The 16,560-nt window shown below is 44.1% G+C and overlaps 1 protein-coding gene across 1 annotated transcript in view; it reads left to right on the top strand.

Moving 5' to 3' along the window:
- Positions 1-605: 605 nt before the first annotated feature.
- IGSF22 (immunoglobulin superfamily member 22) overlaps positions 606-16,560 on the top strand; it is a 45,784-nt gene continuing 29,829 nt past the window's right edge. The window contains exons 1-8 of the mRNA XM_081938449.1: positions 606-723; positions 4,089-4,225; positions 4,468-4,567; positions 5,337-5,376; positions 8,002-8,173; positions 9,019-9,132; positions 15,296-15,458; positions 16,284-16,556. Of these exons, the coding sequence (XP_081794575.1) occupies positions 639-723; positions 4,089-4,225; positions 4,468-4,567; positions 5,337-5,376; positions 8,002-8,173; positions 9,019-9,132; positions 15,296-15,458; positions 16,284-16,556 (1,084 nt within the window). The 5' untranslated portion in view covers positions 606-638. The remainder of the gene's footprint in view (positions 724-4,088; positions 4,226-4,467; positions 4,568-5,336; positions 5,377-8,001; positions 8,174-9,018; positions 9,133-15,295; positions 15,459-16,283; positions 16,557-16,560) is intronic.

Below are 16,560 nucleotides of genomic sequence, written 5' to 3'. Positions count from 1 at the left end.
ATTTAAAAATTATATCTAAATATAAGAATCTCTAAATATTTAAAGATTTTGTATTCAAGGGCAACTTGTAAAATATTCAATGTAATTGTCTGCTTATGAGACAAAATTTGAATGCAAATGATTACAAGTTTTTAAAATTGAGTATTAAATACAGACTCAAACAAATTCGTGATGTTCTTTTTTCATAAATTGGGAAAGGTCCAAAGCATCAGAGAGGGCATGATTACATTAACAGCAAATAAATCCAAGAGATAATTTTTGCCTTCTTACTTGTTCTTTGATGAAAGTCATGGGAAGATGATGTAAAATGACAAAATAACTTCAAAGGAAAGAAGGCTGGGAAAGATGGGATCCTTTTTCACTTTTAAACAGAATTTGTGGTGAATATTGAACTGTGAGATCTGTTCTAAAGGTTATTGGAATGATTACACATATTTCTTTTAGTGCTTTGGTATTTAACCATCCATTGCTGGAAAAAAAAACATGAGCAGTTTTTTTCTAATTATTGCCTTCTGGAGATATTTTTAGAGCTGATTCTCAGATTAATGAAAAATGTTATTTTGTATGACACTTGCTTGCTTTTGTCTGCAGAGGAAATGGTTTCCAAGAAATCCTCTTCTTCTGTAGAGTCCTTCAGCATGGTTTCCCATTCTGTGGAAATCCCTGCAGGACAGAGCATTCCTGAATTTCTGGAGAAGCCTCAGCCACTGACAGCAGCTGAAGGTAACCTCTTATTCACCCTCCATACTAGCCTTTCCCAATATAATATTTGCAGATGTGTTACACCACAACTGCTCGGTTCTCTGCCACATTTATGTTCAAAAGGAAAGAATAAGTAGTCTTATTCTTAAGTAGAGTACTAAGATTTCCAGCATTCATCTCTTCCTCACTGCCACAATTGAAACTCTTCTAAAGTTAAATTTGGGAGTCAACGTTAATGGAGAGTGGGACAGAAAATTGGGAAGGAGGGATTGGAATGAAGTCACTCCACATTTTGCTGCAGGCTTGACTTATCTCACAATGAAAAGCTGAAGCTGGTCATATGAAAAGACTCAACAAACTGTTCTACACCATTCTCCTGCAATAGAGAATGCTAAATTGGTCGGTTGGTTAGTTTGTTTATTGAGTTTCTAGCCTATCAGACTCCTAAACAACTTTGGACAGCTTCACAAATTAAAAGAATATATAGAAGCATTTCAACATCCAAGGCAGAGATGGTATTCAGCCAGTTCTGACAGGTTCTGGAGAACCAGTAGTGGAAATTTTGAGTAGTTCGGAGAACTGGCAAATAGGTTAGGCCTTCCCCCGCTGCCTCCCAGCCTCCCACCGGATCTTCTTTTGTTGCCCTTAACAGGAGAACAGAGCTGGAAAGCAGGTTAGCAGGATTGGGAGGGAATGGAGATTTTGCAGTATCTTTTCACTGCCACGGCCACAAAACTACGCCACACCCACAAAACCACGTCCACAGAACCAGTAATAAATGTTTTTGAATCCCACCACTGATCCAAGGGATAGTATAAATTTCATCCACATCTCCCCCAACTGAAAAATCATATTTCCCCTGACACCTTATTCCTAGCCCTGGGAGGGGGGAAAAGGTCATTTATAAGATAGCTTGAAGGTGGCCAAGGGGAGAAACTTTTAAATATAGGGGGAAATATTATTTCAAAGGACCAGTGCTGCGACAGAGTGGCCTCATTTCAAGATCAGATCACTTCATAGATAATTAAACCAATTCTGTTGGAACACATAGGATGGATCGTTTAGGAGGAGGACTGGCAGAGCCAGGTAAGGAGTTAAATGAGACATCGGTTATGAATTTTTACATAGGCACAAGCAAACCAAGTGCTGTTGACCATGATCCAGTTCTAACCAGGTGCTAATCATTAGTTTGAGAAGGTTCATGTGCTTCGACTTTAACAATAATTTATCTGGAACTTCTGCATGTGAACTTGGTTTTTTGCACCTGATAGGTTAAAACTGCAGGCGAAAGCTAGTCCTTCAAGTAGATAGGCTATACTATACATAGCTATACTATGTAAACTTTCTAGGTAATCATTAGCATCTTTAATTGCACCTAGCATGGGTGTTACAAAGGCAAAGCAAGTGTCAGGCCTGTAGTTATGTTCTTTTTAGGATCTTTGGCCTGCCACACTTTCTTATTAATTTCTTATGCTGTTTCATTAGTGTAGTAGTTGGGAGGGGGGAGTAGAAAGGAGTAGAATTGTGGAATGTTTTGTTGTCATTCTTTCTAGAAGCTCAAGGTCATCTTTTGTCTCCGCACCTCGACACCTGACCGGAAGCAGAGGGGTGTAGATGCCAGCGTGGAAGATGATGATTGGAACATGTGATGGATTACGGGGTGTGGGGATAGATCATGAACTTTCAACTGGGTGGAATTCCAGGAAGAACATTAGAGTTGGAACTCCATAGACATGCTAACTTGCCTGTATGATTAAATTGGAACTTTAAGGATGATTCTGCCTTGGTTTCTGATTGATTTCATGCATGGTATTTAGAACGCTGACAGCAAGGCTTTTCTGTCATTGTTGCGTCCACCTGTAGTTTCTCAGCAATGTTTAAGCAAATCCCATATTTAGTGCATTGTAAGGCAGTAATTCCCCCATGTGGTAACTAAGACATGAGTCTCATAAAGAGGGCTTCTTAATCCAGGAATGGGCACAAAGGATGTACAAGCTGAAGGTGTAGCCATGGCTTCCACTTCTTATCAAGCAAGAGCTGAGAGTTCAGGAAGACCTAAGATTGCTTCCCAGTCCTGATCAAAGGTGTTAGGTTCCTGCCAGAACTGGTAGAATCAAGCACTCACAGGCACTTAATCTTGCTCAGCTTGAACTTGACCCTGTTCCTCTCCATCCAGGCAACCTCCAGATATTGAGATAAGACCATGCCTGCATCACTTGGGAGACAAGATGTACCACTGAGTATGTAGATCTTGGGACAGGTATTATCATCAATGTGCTGGTGATACCCTACAAAATGCTGCTACCCTACAAAATGACTATGTGTCAGAATGGTCAAACAATTGGCAACTCCAAATCTCAACCAACAAATGCTCTGTCTTACACATTGGCAAACAAAATCAAAACACAAAATACAAGCTGGGTGGACGTGACCTTGTAGACAACCCACACTCTGTCAAGGACCTCAGAGTATTCATCTCAAACGATCTAATTGCCAAAGCTCACTGTAACAACATTGCCAAAAAGGCATTAAGAGCTTTAAATCTAATCCCGCATAGCTTCTTCTCCGGTAATATTGAACTGCAAACTAGGAAATACAAAGCTTTTCCTAAACCAATTCTTGAATACAGCTCATCTGTCTGGAACACGCACTGCTTATCAGACATTAATACAATCGAATGAATCCAGAGATATTTCATGAGAAGAGTCCTTCACTCCTCTGCTTACAACAGAATACCTTATGACACCAGACTTGAAATTTTGGGCTTAGACAACTTAGAGCTTCGCCATCTCCAATCCGACCTAAGCGTAGTACATAAAATTATATGCTACAATGTCCTACCTATCAATGAATACTTCAGCTTCAACCACAACAACACACGAGCTCACAATTGATACAAACTTATGGTAAATCGCTCCAAACTTGAATACAACTTCAGTAACAGAATTGTCAATGCCTGGAATGCACTAGCTGACAATGTGGTTTCTTCCCCAAACCCCCAAAACTTTAACCTTAGACTGTCTACTGTTGACCTCACCCCATTCCTAAGAGGTCTTTAAGAGGCGTGCATAAGTGCACCAGAGTGCCTGCCATCCCTGTCCTAATGTTTCCTTGTATTTACTGTATATCCATTTCATGTATTCATAATCATGTTTATACATATATCTGTTATCTAATTCATGCTTGATGAAATAAGAAATAAATAAAAATAAAAATAAATACCCGACTCCAAACAGATGGCTAACCTGTCTTGTTGATCTCATTTAGTTGTTAAAGAAAGAGGCTAGGAGCCTTGAGGCACCCTGAAAATTGTCCTCAAACGTGCAAATCTGATACATTCAAACTCATTTGTTGTTCAAATCTCATTCTGTGTTGCTTGCCAACAGGAGATAAGGCTATATTCCGAGCTAAAGTGATAGGTAACCCCAAGCCCAATGTTACATGGAAAAGAGAAAGTGGGGTGCCGCTGAAAGAGGGATCAAAGGTATTTTTCGACAGCATCAATAAAGAGTACGTCCTCAAGGTAAAAATGTGTGGCTTTTTAAAAGTTGCTTCTCTCTTTTGCTTCCTTCTCTGCATTGCAAAATCATGCTTTCTTTTTTTAATTTTCAAGGGTGTTTCCACCATCTTATTAAACCTTTCTTTAAATTCTCCTTTGTTGAACTGAAATATGTCCACTTTCTAAGTGCTACAGACTATGCCCCATTTGACCTCTAGAGCATTAAGGGTGCTTTCATTTTGATTTGTGTTGTTTTTTCATTGCAGTTAGAAAACCTCACAAGTGCAGACGGTGATCTTTATAAGTGTGTGGTTTCCAACAGGCATGCTGACATTATCTATACAGTGTCCCTGGTTATAACTGAAGGTAAACAAGAAGCAGACATTCAGAGTTGGGAAGAAAAATAACACCTCGTTTTCAATTGTCCCAAAGGTGCTTTTTTTCAGGAGACCACTGGACTTCCTTGTTTTTTCTTTGGAGACATTTCACTTCTCATCCAAGAAGCTTCTTCAGTTCTGACTGGATAGTGGGGGAAGGAAGGATTTATATTCCTTGCAGACAGCTGGTCATTTGCATCCTTTTAGAGGGTCGTTGAAGCACTTGGAGGTTTAAGAGAATCTTTACAGACTTTTATCCCATTTTCAAACTAGAACAATCCCTGTACCTCTTCCTTGAATAAAGGAACTGGATACTCTGGGGAAACGTATAATAAGGATATAATAAGGACCACAGATCTCTGGCCCACAATTATGCAACAACTCCTCTCTCCGCAACTTAACCAATTCTAGATGTGCTAAAATTGTTGCTCCCTTCAATTATGCTGGCTGAACATTTTGGAAGTAGTAATCCCAATGTATCTGAGAGGTGTTGAGTAATGAAAGACTGCCATGAGATATCCAAAGCATCTACATCTTGCTTCCTTTACACCAGAGTTTCTTGACAACTTTAAGAGGTTGTAGACTTTGACTCCCAGAATTCCCCAGCTGGATGATTCACTCAACTTGCTGACTGGGGAATTCTGGGAGCTGAGGTCCAAATACGTTAAAGTTGGCAAGATTGAGAAACCCTGCCTTAGACTTTTGGCTTCTTGGACTAATCCTCTTTTTTCTCTTTTTTTCCATGGTTTTTCTTAAAGGCCAAGAAAAGATGGATTTCAAAAAAATGCTGAAAAAAAGGTGAGATGCTTTCCATCTCTTAGCTTTAGTCAAACAAAATGTCATATCCGACAGGATCACAGTCTTCAGCCCCAATGGTGGGGGGACATGTCTTTAAGGCTTAACAACAAGCAGATAAGGTTGGGGCCATCTGTCTCACTTTCTCTTTACTATATTCCTATATTCGTTCCTCTATTCAGCTATTTACCAAACCAGAACATCCAAATTTGTATCATCCAACATATTTCCTTGCCTCTCCTGGAAAACCTCTATCAGTTTGCAACAGTTTCCCCAGGTGTAATGAGATTGAGAATAACCTTGGGAGAACCGTAGCCTAGACGACAGTCAGAAAAGAGATATCTCAGCCCACAGAAGGAACAGGATGGGAGTAGAGAAAACATATCAGAAGGGACTTTTCATAGTTCTCCGGAGTATAATGACATCAATCTCCTAGGATGCTACAGTCTCCTGGATCCCAGAGAGATTGGGCAAAGTTGGGCTGTTCCCCAAAAGCTAATTATGTACTGAGCCTCCTTTCATCCTAAATAGTAAAACACATATAAAATGAAGAGGTACCATATTTTTCGGAGTATAAGATGCACCAGAGTATAAGACGCACCAAAGTTTTGAAGAGGCAAATTTAAAAGAAAAGTTTTTGCACTCTGCAGACCTCCCAAAAAAGGCCCATTTTTCGCGAAAATGGGCCCGTTTTTAAAAAAAGGCATGAATAGCCTTTAGGAGGCTTGCAGAGTGCTCCTGGGGGGTGGCCTCCCCAAAAATGAGCAAAAAACATCCCATTTGTTGTGAAAACAGGGCTGCTTTTTGTCAAAAAAGGGCATGCATAGCCTTTAGGAGGCTTATAGAGTGTTCCTGGGGGCTGGGGGGGCAAAACTGAGCAAAACTTGGCCTGTTTTTCGCTCATCTCTGCCCTCCCCAGCCCCCAGGAGCACTCTGCAAGCCTCCTAAAGGCTCTGCACGGCCATTTTAGTGAAGGGGCGGAGTTTCGGGAGGCAAAAAATCCTATTTTCAGTGAATAAGACACACCCAGATTTTCAGCCTCTTTTTAAAGAGAAAAATGTGCATCTTATACTCCAAAAATACGGTAACTAAGGGAAAGAAAGCCAGTTTGGTTAGGACTAGGAATCAGGCTAGGAATCAGCTGGGCCAGTCACTCTCTGTCAGTCCCAGGAAGCAGGCAAGAGAAAACCACTTCCAAAATCTTTTCAAGAAAACAGCAGGAGTACCTAACAAACAAACAAACAAACAAACCTCAACCCTATGGTAGACATGCAAGCAAAGCAGTGGTGGGTTCCAGATTCCGTTCCAACTGGTACGGTTAGAATGGCCCCAGCGTCACCAACATATCTGCGCTCAGTGCCCACATGCATCATACTTACCTGCAACGCTTCCTCAAGCTTCCACGAGGCTCTAGCTGCTATTGGTATCCGGTCCTCCGGGCAGGCTCCGGTACGCCCGTACCGGGATGTACCACCTGCAACCCACCACTGAAGCAAAGGTAATCAACTCAACTTAAATTTCCATGGGCAATCTAGGCATTCCTTGACTTACAACAGTTTATTTAGTGATTGTTCAAAGTTACAACTACACTGAAAAAAGTGTAGTTATGACCATTTTTCACACTTATGACCCGTATTCACAGCATGACTTGTATTTATGACAGTTGCACTGTCCCAGGGTCACGTGATCACCTTTTGCGACCTTCTGACAATCAAAGTCAATGGGGAAGCCAGATTCACTAAACAAGCGTGTTACTAACTTAACAACTGCAGTGATTCACTTAACTATGGCCAGACAGGTTGTAAAATGGGGAAAAGGTCACTTAACAAATGTCTCACTTAACAACAGAAGTGTTGGGCTCAATTGTGGTCATAGGACCACCTCTAACTAAGCCAGGGGTGTCCAAACTTGGGAACTTTAAGACTTGTGGACTTCAACTCCCAGAATTCTGGGAGTTGAAGTCCACAAGTCTTAAAGTTCCCAAGTTTGGACACCCCTGAATTAAGCCTTGAAAAGACTATTGGGAGACCATTGAATTTCTTCAGGACAGTCTCCAAAGTCAGAGAAGCAGTCAGGAAAGGCTTGTTTTTTGCCCAAATTATCCTGATGGGGTCCGTTCCTATTACTGTCTCAAGGAACTCATCTATCTGGTTCTGAATATAGTCAGGGAGAAGGAAACTGACTGGAATTGTCTAAAATGGCAGGAAGAGTCTCTTTGCACTGGAAAAGGACTTCTAATGTCAGCTGTTGCCCTGAAATGTTTTAGTAATCTCCCATTCAGGTACTAACCCACCCTATCATGCGTCATGCTTTGAGATCACCCGAGTGGTAACACATAGCTGGGTAATACGTAAGAGCTTTTCACCTCATTTCATGAATCAGGTTGCTTCAAGAGGCTTTTTCATGATATTTTAGTGGGTATTATCAAGATAATATAGAGAATAATATTGCAATTGGATAGCTTTTTGAGGTCAAAGTACGTACTTGATGAAATTATTAATGGCTCTCCATTCTCTCCTCCTATAGATGGAATTGTAACTCTGACTGGGGGCTAAGGGAGAAGGGGTTCCACAAAAGAACTTATGTGGTTTTATGACAAGCCCATTGATTTTGTCTGTCTGTATGTAGGGGGCTTCCTACTCCAAAGAAGGAGAAAAAAGTGATTGATGAAAAAGAAATGCTGGAGATCCTCTCCCAGGTGCCTAAGAAAGATTTTGAGAAGATCTGCATGGAGTATGGTTTCACCGATTTTCGAGGACTGCTTAAAAAGCTGAAGGAGATGAAGAAAAAAGAAGTTGAGGTCAGTGATGGATTCACCCAGTCCTTGGATTCTTGAGTTGCCTTACGTGTGTGTCATAATTTAAATATAGGGCCATAATTTTCCTTTAAAGGGCTATATATGCTGTCAGTCTGCTATGGGAAAATGGTTTTTTCCCCTGACCCTATAATCCCTTTCATCAAGGTGGAATCAGGGCAAATGAATGGAGCTGAGCATTTACTGTCTGGATGCCCTTCCTGATGCCTATGCGAAGTTCGCAGCAGATATTTTTTCTTTGCGCCCTGATATAGAAGCATCTGTTGTTGCCTAGGATTGAACTCTCGGCCTCCTGAGTGCCAGGCAAGGAGCTTCACTTCTAGGCCAGCAGTCCCCGATCTTTCCACCTTGGCGGACTGGTGGGGGGAGGAGAGAGGATGGTTCCATATGAATGGCAGCTGCAGTGCACATGTGCACCCACTGCTTGCGCAAATGGAGCTGTACGCGAGTGCAAGTGACTGTCATTCATGCAAATAGTGCAACAATGCAAAAGATATGTATAAAATTTCTGCCAGAATATATTTGTTGGCTTGAAGATGCTGAAAGATTATTAGTTACTGATTTTCTCTTATATATACAGCAAAATATAAACACACCAAGTTCAGCTGTTCCTATTTTGGTCAGAGGCTTAACAACGCAGCATCCTTACAAGTAATATTGGAAATACATTAAAAGAAAAATATTGGATTACAGACTCAAGAGGTTTATGGTCAAATCTATGTATCCAACATGAGTATTACACAAGTTGCAATAAGTAAATGTAACAATAAATAACAATTAAAAATAAATATAAAAAATTATCTAAAGATTGATCTACTTTTATGTTTCAGACTATAAAGATTCTAAAACCCTTGGAAGATGTTTCTGCTAAAGCGGACTCTACAGCGATATTTGATTGTATTCTGGAACTCAGGGATGCCAATATGAAGAGGATGTGGTTAAAAGTAATTGTATTTTTATTTATTGTAACTTATGAAAGTTAGTGGGTGAGAGCAAAGGCTATGTTTTGTCTACAGCAGGGGTGTCCAAACTTGGGAACTTTAAGACTTGTGGACTTGCATGGCTGGCTGGGGAATTCTGGGAGTTGAAGTCCACAAGTCTTAAAGTTCCCAAGTTTGGACACCCCTGGTCTACAGCAAGATGAGGAATCTCTTCCATTCTGGGAACTGACTCTGGTGCTTGACTGAGGTTTAGAAATTGCAGCTATGTTGACAAGCAGCACAATATTCCATCCATCATATCATACATACACTTTCACAGTTACTGCAGGCCAGAAAGCATTATCCAATCGTGTCTCAGCATTTCTCTCCAGGTTTCTGTGAGTCTGTTGTGAAGACCAACGGACAACAGCTTAAGGGATAAGGGATAAGGCTTTTTGGCCTAGCAACAATGCTATCAATCACCGCTTTCCCCACAACTACCGTATTTTTTGGAGTATAAGATGCACCGGAGTATAAGACGCACCAAGATTTTGAAGAGGAAAATTTAAAAAAAGGTTTTTGCACACTAGATCTCCCCAAAATGGCCCATTTTTTGCGAAAAGGGCATGAATAGCCTTTAGAAGGCTTGTAGGGTGCTCCTGGGGGGAATGGGGACATAAATGAGTAAAAAAAAGCCTATTTGTCTCTCATTTCTGCCCTCTCCAGCCCCCAGGAGCACTCTGGAAACCTCCTAAAGGCTATGCACGACCATTTTGGTGAAGGGGGTGGGGTTTCAGGAGGCAAAAAATGCTGTATTCAGTGTATAAAAGTGATGGCAAACCTATGGCATGAGTGCCACAGGTGGCACGCGAAGCCATTTGTCAGGGCACGTGAGGCGCTGCCCTGTCAGCTGGTCAGCGCGCATGTGCACTCTGGCCAGCTGAATTCACCCTTTTTAAAAGCCATTTTTCGCCCACCCCAGGCTCCAGAGGCTTTATAGGAGCCTGGGGAGGGCGAAAACAGCCTCCCCCACCCCCCCGGACACCATCCAGAGGCATCAGGAAAGCCTCCAGACAGTCCCTGAAGCCTTCGGAGTGCTCAAAACGACCCTCCGAGCAAACCGAAAGTGACTTCCGGTTTGCTCGGAGGGTCATTTTGAGCACTTCGAAGATGTCAAGGAAGCCTCCGGATGGTCCCTGAAGCCTTCGGAGCACTCAAAACGACCCTCCGAGCAAACTGGAAGGCATCCAGGGGAGCGGGGGAGGCTGTTTTCACCCTCCTCAGGCTCCTATAAAGTCTCTGGAGCCTGGGGAGGGCGAAAAAAGCATGTAAAAATGGGGGGGGGAGTGCCTGTAGTCCGCACATGCGCACTGGGGGTCGCGCATTGCATTATGGGTGTGGTATGCCCACACACAACCCCCCTGTGCTCCCCCCACTTATGGCACGCGAGCCAAAAAAGGTTTGACATCACTGGTGTATAAGATGCACCCAGATTTTCAGCCTCTTTTTTGAGGAAAAAAGGTGTGTCTTCCACTCCAAAAAATACGGTAATTGATGTTAAGGCGCAACAACACTGAGTAAGATCAATGGAGGGACTGAGTAAAGTATCTCCTCACCTACACTAAGTCTCTCCTTACCTCCTGAGCCTATTAGCCCTTCATAAGGCCCTGAAGGGCTGTTCTTCTAGGCATTTGGACCAAGCAAGTCTTGGTGATGGTGATGTAGTTTTATCCAGGAGGTATTGTTTAATTGGAGCTTCATGAGTTTGTAATTTTGTGATGTTTTAAATTATTGTAAACTACCCAGAGTCATTGCTATGAGATGGGTGGCTCTGTCAATAATTTATATAAACAAACTTTAGCCTGATCAGATAAATACGCAACAAGGGGACACAGCTGCATCTTATAGGTTGTCGGTGAATCAACCAAGGGCCAAATATATCCTTTGATTGTCCAGCTTGTGGCTTAAAGCCACCTTGATGAGGAATTACTTCTGCAAGGCAGCAAGTTTTTTATGTTCCATGAAAAAGTGAGGTGGGAGAATTAGTTGCATTGTAATGCATAAGAAAAAGGATAAAGGAGTCCCTGCATATTTTACTCCACCAGTTGTTGCCGACTATAGGGGGCAGTGCTCATCTCTGTTTCAAGGCCATTGAGCCAATGCTACTTGAAGACAATTCCTTGATCATGTGACTAGCATGACATCATGGAGCGCTGCTACCTTCCCATCATAGTGATACCTATTTTTCTACTCACATTTGCATGCTTTCAAACAGATAAGTTGGCAAGAGCTGGAACGAGGACAGGAGCTCATCCCATCACTTGGTGCTTGGGTCTCGAACTTGAGCTTCAGGCTTTCCAGCCGACAAATCCAGCATCTTAACCACTGAGTCACCACACTGCCTTTTTGTTAATGCATGCCCAGAGGAAAATGCTCTGGATTTCATTTCATTTTGTTCATTTTATCTACTTTACAAAATGGATTAGCTACAATATACCATATTTTTCAGAGTATAAGATGCACCGGAGTATAAGATGCACCAGGATTTTGAAGAGACAAATTTAAAAAAAAGTTTTTGCACTCTGCAGTCCTCCCAAAAATAGCCCATTTTTTGTAAAAAACACACGCCAGCATGAATAGCCTTTAGGAGGCTTATAGAGTACTACAAGGGCCTGGGGGGCAAAAATGAGCAAAAAAACAGTCCATTTTTCACTGATTTCTGCCCTCCCCAACCCTGAGGAACACTCTGGAAGCCTCCTAAAGGCATGGCCACTTTGGTGAAGGAGTGGGGTTTTGAGAGGCAAAAAAATGTTGTATTCAGTGTATAAGACACACCCAGATTTTCAGCCTCTTTTTTGAGGGAAAAAAGTGCATCTTATACTCCGAAAAATATGGTACCTCTAAAGTTGCTTTATGAAATGTCCAGCTGAATCCATGCATTAATTTTGTAATAAATGTTCACTGTTTGGAAGTTTGAATTTTACTTACCTTGAAGCCAGTTATTGAATGTGCAGTTTTTACCTGGAGGTTGTCATTGCTCAAGAAGGATGTGCCCACCAGGATACCGTGCATTCCATCAGCCGTGGGCCCTGGGTAGGGGTGGTGGGGTAGCGGTGATTATACAGGAGGATCTGGAGCCGAGAGAGTTCACTGTGCCACAGATATCCGGGTGTGAGTCTCTAGGCGTGAAGTGGGGCCCAGGGAGACAGTTGGGCTTGCTGATTGTATACTTGGCTCCCCGCTATACATCAGCAGCCCTGCCTGAGCTCCTCGAGATGATTGCAGAGATGGCAGTTGAGACCCCCAAGCTATTGGTTATGGGGGATTTCAACTTGCCATCGATGGGCGAGTCATCCGAGGCAGCTCGGGAGTTCATGGCTTCCATGACAGCCATGGACCTGACCCAAATAATTCAGGGCCCCACACACGAGGGAGGCCACACGCTGGACCTTATTTTTGTCTCTGGCCAGTGGAAGAGGGATCTGGGAATAGGGGATTTAGTCATTACACACCCCTGTCATGGTCAGATCACTCACTTCTCCAGCTCGACTTCCCAGGCGCTACCCCCCATCGCGGGGAGGTGGAACCAGAAGGCCCTAGATGGTTCCGCCCCAGGCGCCTGATGGAACCTGAAAGGTTCCAGACGGAGCTTGGGCCATTTCCTGTAGCCCTGACCCGCTCCCGGATGGAGGACCTGGTGGCCGCGTGGAACAATGCGGCTGCCGGGGCCTTGGACCGGGTTGCGTCTTTGCGGCCTCTCCTGTGGCAGCGTGCCACCCCGGCCCCTTGGTTTACCGAGGAGCTAAGGGTAATGAAGCGCCGCAAGAGACGCCTAGAGAGCAAATGGAGATCTTCACGCTCCGAATCTGACCGAACACAGGTAAGAGCCTACTTACGGACCTACCTTGTGGCATTAAGAGTGGCCAAGCGTCAATATTGCGCCACTCTTATTGCGTCCGCAGATAACCACCCTGCCGCCCTGTTTCGGGTGACCCGCTCCCTCCTTTCGCAGAGGCCGCGGGAAGCCCCCTTGCAGGGTAGAGAAGAGGAATTTGGGGAATATCTGCAGGACAAAATCGCTCAAATCCGTAGCGAGTGGATCCCCCCCAGCAGTCCAGGGGGGACGTCGGAGGCGAGTCTTGATGGACCATTCTGGGAGGAGTTTGACTCTGTTGCTGCTGATGATATGGACAGGTTGCGTGGGCGACTGCGAGCCACTACATGTTTACTGGACCCATGTCCCTCCCGGCTTATACTGGCATCCTGGGAGGTTACACGAGGCTGGCTCCAGGAGTTAGTCAACGCTTCTCTAAGAGAGGGGTTCCTGCCGGCCGCCTTGAAAGAGGCGGTGGTGAGGCCCCTAGTCAAGAAGCCTTCCCTGGATCCAGCTATGTTAACCAACTATCGTCCTGTTTCCAACTTTTGCTTTTTGGCAAAGGTTGTAGAGAGTGTGGTGGCACAACAGTTCCCATGCCACTTGGAGGAAATTGATTATCTAGACCCGCGCCAGTCCGGTTTCCGGCCCGGTCACAGCACGGAGACAGCCTTGGTTGCATTGGTGGATGATCTCTGGAGGGCCAAGGACGGGGGTTGCTCCTCCATCCTGGTCCTATTAGATCTCTCAGCGGCTTTTGATACCATCGACCATGGTATCCTATTGCGTCATCTGGAGGGGTTGGGGGTGAGGGGCACCATCTTGCGGTGGTTCTCCTCCTACCTCTCTGGCCGGACGCAATGTGTGCTGGCAGGGGAGCAGAGGTCGACCCTGAGGCCACTCACTTGTGGGGTGCCACAAGGGTCGGTCCTCTCGCCTCTCCTGTTCAACACGTACATGAAGCTGCTGGGTGAGATCATTCGTGGTTTTGGGGTTGAGTACCATCTGTACATTTCCACCCCGAACCACCCCAACGAGGCCGTCGAAGTGATGTCCCGGTGCCTGGAGGCCGTGCGGGTCTGGATGGGAAGCAACAGACTCAAACTCAACCCCTCCAAGATGGAGTGGCTGTTGATACAGGCGCCCCGGTTCAACCAGTGGGTTCCATCACTGGCCATCGGGGGCGAACAACTGGCCCCCGTGGAATGGGCACGCAATTTGGGCGTCCTCCTGGATGCGTGGCTGTCGATGGATGACCATGTGACAGCCGTGGCGAGGGGGGCGTTCCACCAGGTTCGCCTGGTGCGCCAATTACGCCCCCTATTGGACCGGGACGCCCTCCACACCGTCACCCATGCGCTTGTGATGTCCCGCCTGGACTATTGCAATGCTCTCTACATGGGGCTCCCCTTGAGATGCACCCGAAGGCTGCAGCTGGTCCAGAATGCAGCCGCGCGGGTAATCATGGGATGTACTAGGTACTCCCATATAACAACTCTCCTGCGCGAGCTGCACTGGCTACCTGTGGCTTTTCGGGTGCGTTTCAAGGTGTTCGTTACCTTTAAAGCGCTCCATGGCACAGGACCTAGCTACCTGCGGGATCGCATCCTACCCCATACATCCCTGTGACCAATTCGCTCTCACAGGGAGGGACTCCTCCGGGTGCCGTCCACTAGGCAATGCCAGCGGGCAGCGCCCAGGAGTAGGGCCTTCTCTGTGATGGGCCCGACCCTCTGGAATGACCTCCCCCCCGACATCAGAACTACTACCGATCTCCGCTCCTTCCGCAAGAAACTCAAGACCCACCTGTTCCAATTAGCTGGCCTGGCCCAACCGTAGTTTTAATTTTTAATCCTCCTGGCCAGCATTTAAATTTTTAAGGGGTTGTCCTTTTAACCTGTTTTAATTTTTATTATCACTGTACAGACCCTATATTTAATTTGTTTTTAATAAGGGGTATTTAATATTGTCATTGTATATATGGTTTTAGCTTTTGTCTGTACACCGCCCCAAGTCCCCTCGGGGAGAGGGGGCGGTCTATAAAAAAATTTAAAAAATAATAAAAAAAAGAAGACATGACAGCCTTAATAAGATATAACATTCATGCTAAGAGCTCAAACAGGTATTGTGCTATGAATTTATTTCATCCTTGATGGTGCCAATCATAAAAGAAGATGATGAACCAGGCGGGGGATAATAATAGGGATAGATAGAGATAGATGTAGCTATTTTACAAAGCCCTCTTTCTTATTTTAACAACACTGCTGTGTGTTTACTGAACCTTTCAAAAACATCACATTTTCTTCTTTCTAGGGTGATGAACCCCTGCGTCTTCAATATTCTTTAGGAAAATATGACGCAAAGCAGTTAGGCACTAAGTTTATGCTGTACATTGCTAACGTCAACGAACGTGACATTGGTGCCTACTCTTTCGTCATAGGTGATAAAGTTCTGTCTGCAAATTTGCATGTAATCGGTAAGTTTGATTTCTTTCATTTAATGTGAGAATGATGAAAGATCATGTCTTCCACTTGTATGAGTCATAATCTTTATCTTTTCTTTAGAGTCAGGGAGTTGGGAGCTGCATTGAAAAGTTTGGGTTTTGTCATCAAGGACATCACAAATCTACTGGAAATATTTTTTCTTAAAAAGAAAACATGTTACACTGAACATCACAAGTTTCTGGATTTTGACAGTCTGGAAAAAGTTGGGAAACTCTAGGGGGGGGAGCAAAAAATGTCAGAGTTTTTTGGGTAAGGGTACATGCAGCTCCCAGGCCAGGCACATATCCAGTTCTGCTACAGTAATACAGATAGCATTCAACTTACAGTAAATCTTTAGTGACCGTTCAAAGTTACAATGGCAGTGAAAAAAGTCACATGACCATTTTCACACTTACAACCATTGCAAGCATCCCCATGCTCATGTGATCAAAATTTGGATGCTTGCCAACAGATTCATATTTATGATGGTTGTAGTGTCCTGTGGTCCTGTGATCATCTTTTGCGACCTTATGACAATCAAAGTCAACGGGGAAGCCAGACTCACTTAACAACTGTGTTACTTAGAAACTGCAGTGAGTCACTTAACAACTGTGGCAATAGAGGTTGTAAAATGGGGCAAAATTCACTTAACATCTTTCTCGCTTAGCAACAGACATTTTGGGCACAATTGTGGTTGTACATCGAGGACTACCTGTATGCAGAACTGAGATGTGGAAACTGTATTTTTAAACGTTTGCCATCGACAAGCATCGACGTAACCAGCAGCATTCATTCTGAGTTTTATCTTCTTTTGACAGACGAGCCTCTGCAGTTTTTGTCAGATCTGAAACCCATGAAAGTAACCGAAAGGCAGACTGCTGTGCTTGAGGTCCGCCTTTCCAAAAAGGTCTCCAACTTTGTTTGGAAACTGAATGGAAAAGAGTTGAAGCGGGATGATAAGTACGAGATCATCACCTCTGAAGATGGCTTGACACACACCCTGAAAATTAAAGATGTCCGCCCGAGTGACATGGGGAAGGTCAGCTTTGAAGGTGGAGGCCTGTTGACAGAAACCGAGCTTTTTATTCAGAGTAA

The sequence above is a fragment of the Natrix helvetica genome (assembly GCF_964273705.1).
Source record: "Natrix helvetica genome assembly, chromosome: 1".
In the NCBI taxonomy this organism is placed as follows: domain Eukaryota; kingdom Metazoa; phylum Chordata; class Lepidosauria; order Squamata; family Natricidae; genus Natrix; species Natrix helvetica.
The sequence above is the reverse complement of the archived record's forward strand: the minus strand, read 5'-3'. Positions and strand labels throughout refer to the sequence as shown.